General features: G+C 35.6%; 1 protein-coding gene across 3 annotated transcripts in view; it reads left to right on the forward strand.

The window, feature by feature from the left end:
- The first annotated feature begins 389 nt into the window (after positions 1 to 389).
- The window catches only part of LOC122076540 (protein EARLY FLOWERING 5-like), a 15,970-nt gene continuing 12,569 nt past the window's right edge, over positions 390 to 3,790 (forward strand). For 2 of the 3 annotated variants that reach the window (XM_042641885.1, XM_042641884.1), the window contains exons 1-2: positions 581 to 599; positions 1,471 to 1,564. Coding sequence is in view for 1 of the 3 variants with exons in the window: in XM_042641883.1 (XP_042497817.1) it covers positions 519 to 599; positions 1,471 to 1,564 (175 nt within the window). In the remaining 2 variants the exon portion in view is untranslated. Of the gene's footprint in view, positions 600 to 1,470; positions 1,565 to 3,790 lie in introns of all 3 variants that reach the window. The other variant, XM_042641883.1, reaches the window with a different exon arrangement.

Here is a 3,790-nt window from a genome sequence, read left to right on the forward strand (position 1 = left end):
AAAAAAAAAAAAAAAAAAAAAAAAAAAAAAAAAAAAAAGCCTCTGATTTCCTTTGAAATTTTTTGACTTAAATTTCGATTTCGACTGAGATTTAGACCCTTGTACACCCATTCAAGTAATGATTTGCCTTCATCTTTTTACATCTTTCAAGAATGGTGTCTTTACCTAAACCTATGCAACCGTTGGACTTGTCATTTGTTGTGACTTGCCTTTCAATTTAAGGTGTGTACAGACTACGAAGTACAAACCTCATAGCTCCATTATTGGGCCTTGTTGAGGACCTGATTGTGTTTGGGTCCAATAGTTAATATAAGCCCAACCAGCCCATCTACAAGGAGGGTTTAAAAAAATAAATAAATAAAAAAGACGGAGGATAAAGAAATATTGCTATTTCGGGGACTTTGTTTGACAAATCCATTCAGAGTAAAGAAGACTCGAAGAGAGGAGAGGAGTTTCATCTCGGGTCTCTACTTCGAACTTCGGAGTTCCAAGCAAGAAAAAGAGAGCGCGGAGCGAAGATGAAGACGACGAAGGGAGGGAAAGTTATGAACCCTACTGACGCCTACCGGAAGGAGCTCCGTAAGAAGGAGCTAAAGAGGGTAAAAAACGCTTGCAACTTTCGTTTCTAGGGTTATAATTATAATTTTAATCCTTCTTTATTGCATCCTCATTCCTCAACACTCGTGAATGGAATGGAATTCTTTGGAGTATCCTGGAAAACCCTAACATCAGTGCAAGCGCCCAGCGATATTTGTTGTAGCTTTTATGCATTACGGACTAGGGAGATGTTGGGTTCTTTGTGTCGGATTTGATTTTTCTTGAAACCCAGTTGGATGCTCTGTTATCTCATTAATTAGTTTGTTGAGGGGGCTAGCGTTCATTTCGGCACTTGAAACTTGAGTTTTCTTGGAACAAGTGTCCTAATCATTAATTTCATTGTTGTTCTTGTCAATTTGTTTTCTTGTTTTACGCATAGATGAGCCTTTTTTTTGGGGGGGGGGTATTGAGACGAGCGAAATTTTGAATGAGAACTGTTAATCATAGGTTAAGATTTCTCATAATCTTGGTGAAGATTTGTTAATTTTGACATGCCCAAGACGAAACAGGAGGCAAAACCAGAAGTAGCATAAATTTGGTCGAAATTTCAGACATTTCGGTGACAAAAATGCACTTTTTCGTCAAAATTTCATCCGTTTGCCTCTTGAAATGGCCAAACGAACTCACGGAAAAAATGCACTGTTTCGTTCGAAAAATGTCAAGACCTTATTCAAAACATTGAAATGTTTGTGGGATTGCATTAATTCTGATGGTCTTTTCTATTTTCATTTTATCTCTTTGCATAGATAGTATGTTTGATTTACATTTTATCGAACCTATTTATTATATGTCGTTTTTTTTAGTGGTAATCTCACTTCATGGCTTGAATTTTTATTCAAATATTCCTCAGTTTGATGTTTCTTTTTTAAACAGAACAAAAAGGAAAGAAAGAAAGTAAGGGAAGTCGGCATTTTGAAGAAGGATCCAGATACAATCAAGGAACAGATTGAAAAGTTGGAAATTATGAGTATGTTATTATTCTTCTTCATCCATTCTCCAAATGTGCAACTTAATCATATCATTATCTGCTCCATACTGAAAGCTGTCTGCAGCAACTAGGAGCATTTTGATGTATTGGAATTTTGTTTGTATTATTAGATCAGGTAGAACCGTCTTTTTTTCTTGATTGTAGCACTTGGAAATTATTATTGCTTAATTGTCGTGGATAATGGTACTACGTAGAAATTAGGTAAAAGCTGAACATTTCAACTCACCTGTTATAAAAATAAAATTTATCTTTTATGCATGTTTAATTATTTTCTTTGACTTGGAGCTAGACTACTAGAGTAGATTAGGGTCATGTAGCTGGTGGAAATATGTATTACTAAAATGGAGTTTAAGGATCTCTTTATACTTGCATAACCCAAGAGAACTAACTTTTGTTGTTGGAAGAGTTTAAATCATCAATGTTGTATCATCATAGTCTTTGTCATAGAGTGAGAGAGGATTTACAGAAGCACACTATCAGATGCTTAGCAAATTTGAGCATTTTGTTATTTGGCAAGAGTTTGTTATATGCTCCCCTTGCCTACCTCTTGGGTTAATGTGTGAATTTGATATCTGGTAAAGGGAAGGAGATAGAAAATCAAAACTAAACAACGGAAAAGGCCAAAAGTAGCAAATCTACAATTAAATTCGTGTATCCTATAGAACTTTTGAAGCTGGTATGATGGGTTTCTAGAAGCCTAAGGGATTATGTTCATAAACTCAACTGAAAACCAGAATCTCTGTGAAGATTTAGAATAAATTCATTAAGTAACAATCAACTCAGATGGGAATAAAATTCTGTTCGGATGTCACGTTAATGGTCTCAAATAACTCATAAATGATTGAAACCAGATGGTCAGATCTGGAGTTATGGTCAGAAAGTAAGTAAGGGAAGTCGGCATTGCCAATAGGTAGGATAAGAACCCTTCTAAAGATGGAACTGATCCAACAAGTGGTTTAGGAGTAATATAGAAATCAGTGATATCTTTCGGGCAGGTATCCCAAAGATAGAAGACTGAAATTAATTTCAATTAGACTAACCGATTGGTATGAAAATTGGAATAGACCTTATATTCAGCTGTTGGTATGAAAGCCCTATGGTTTTTATAACAATCCAAAGGCTGGATGAAAACTAATTTTGAAAACACTTACTTTGGAACTCTGTTTAAAAACACAATTTCGGTATTTGAATGTTTATGAAATTAACTCAAATCCACAAATAAGAATAGGCTAAAAACCTTGATCGAATATCACACTAGGTAGTATTAACACCCTTCCAAAATCTTGTTAATAAACTATGGACAGATTTAAGGTAATCGAAAAATAATCAAATCTGGTCACAAAAAGACAAAAATAGGGATTTCTCAATTACAATAGCAAAGGACCTCAGAACAGGCTCAAATCAGAATCAAGTTTCACCCCTAAATAGGCAAACAAAATCCCAAAATCTCGTTCGTATCTGACCTGTATTGGGTCCTGCGATCTGGGTCCCTTGTATAGCCCAAAAATCCTAAAAACAGACAGGTTTTTGATATAGGGAAAAATATATTTCTAAAATCAGAAATATGGATAGCAAGTAAGGGCTAATTGAATCACTGAAATAGGTTAGAATCAATAGCAAAGCATGATTAATCATTAGGGAAAACAAAATCAGGTTCACACTTATATGAATTTCAAGAACTCTGGACAGATTTGAGTGAATAAAGATTTGGTTTAGCAACAAGATGGCTGGTTAGGATGGGTGAGCATTGGGGCTGATTTCTCCTATATGAGAGGAATCATTCCTCCAAAGATTAGCCAAAATTGATGATTCAGTTGGCTGTCAGAGATTTAGAATGGAGAAAATCAAGAAACAAAAGAAAAATTGATCAAGAACAATAGTGGACAGCAAGCATGCTTACCTGTGGGGCTGTAAATATGTTTGTAAATCCTAGATTTCCTGCATTTGCTCCTCCCTTGAAGTAGATCAGATCAACAGTACACAACCCCAAAAAATTTGAAGAACAATGGTGGAGAAAAGCTGGAATCTCACCTCTCTCTCTCTCTCTCTCTCTCTCTCTGCCTTTCTTTCTATTCTCTTCTCCCACGATTTCATTTCTCTCCCTCTTAGAAATGATACCTTGGGACGGATGTAAAGCAAATTTCCTCTTCTCCAAGAACAGAGGATTGTGTAGGTTGTAAGAGATGTGAATCTGCCTGTCCAACA

This window comes from Macadamia integrifolia, chromosome 4 (genome assembly GCF_013358625.1).
Source record: "Macadamia integrifolia cultivar HAES 741 chromosome 4, SCU_Mint_v3, whole genome shotgun sequence".
NCBI lineage: Eukaryota > Viridiplantae > Streptophyta > Magnoliopsida > Proteales > Proteaceae > Macadamia > Macadamia integrifolia.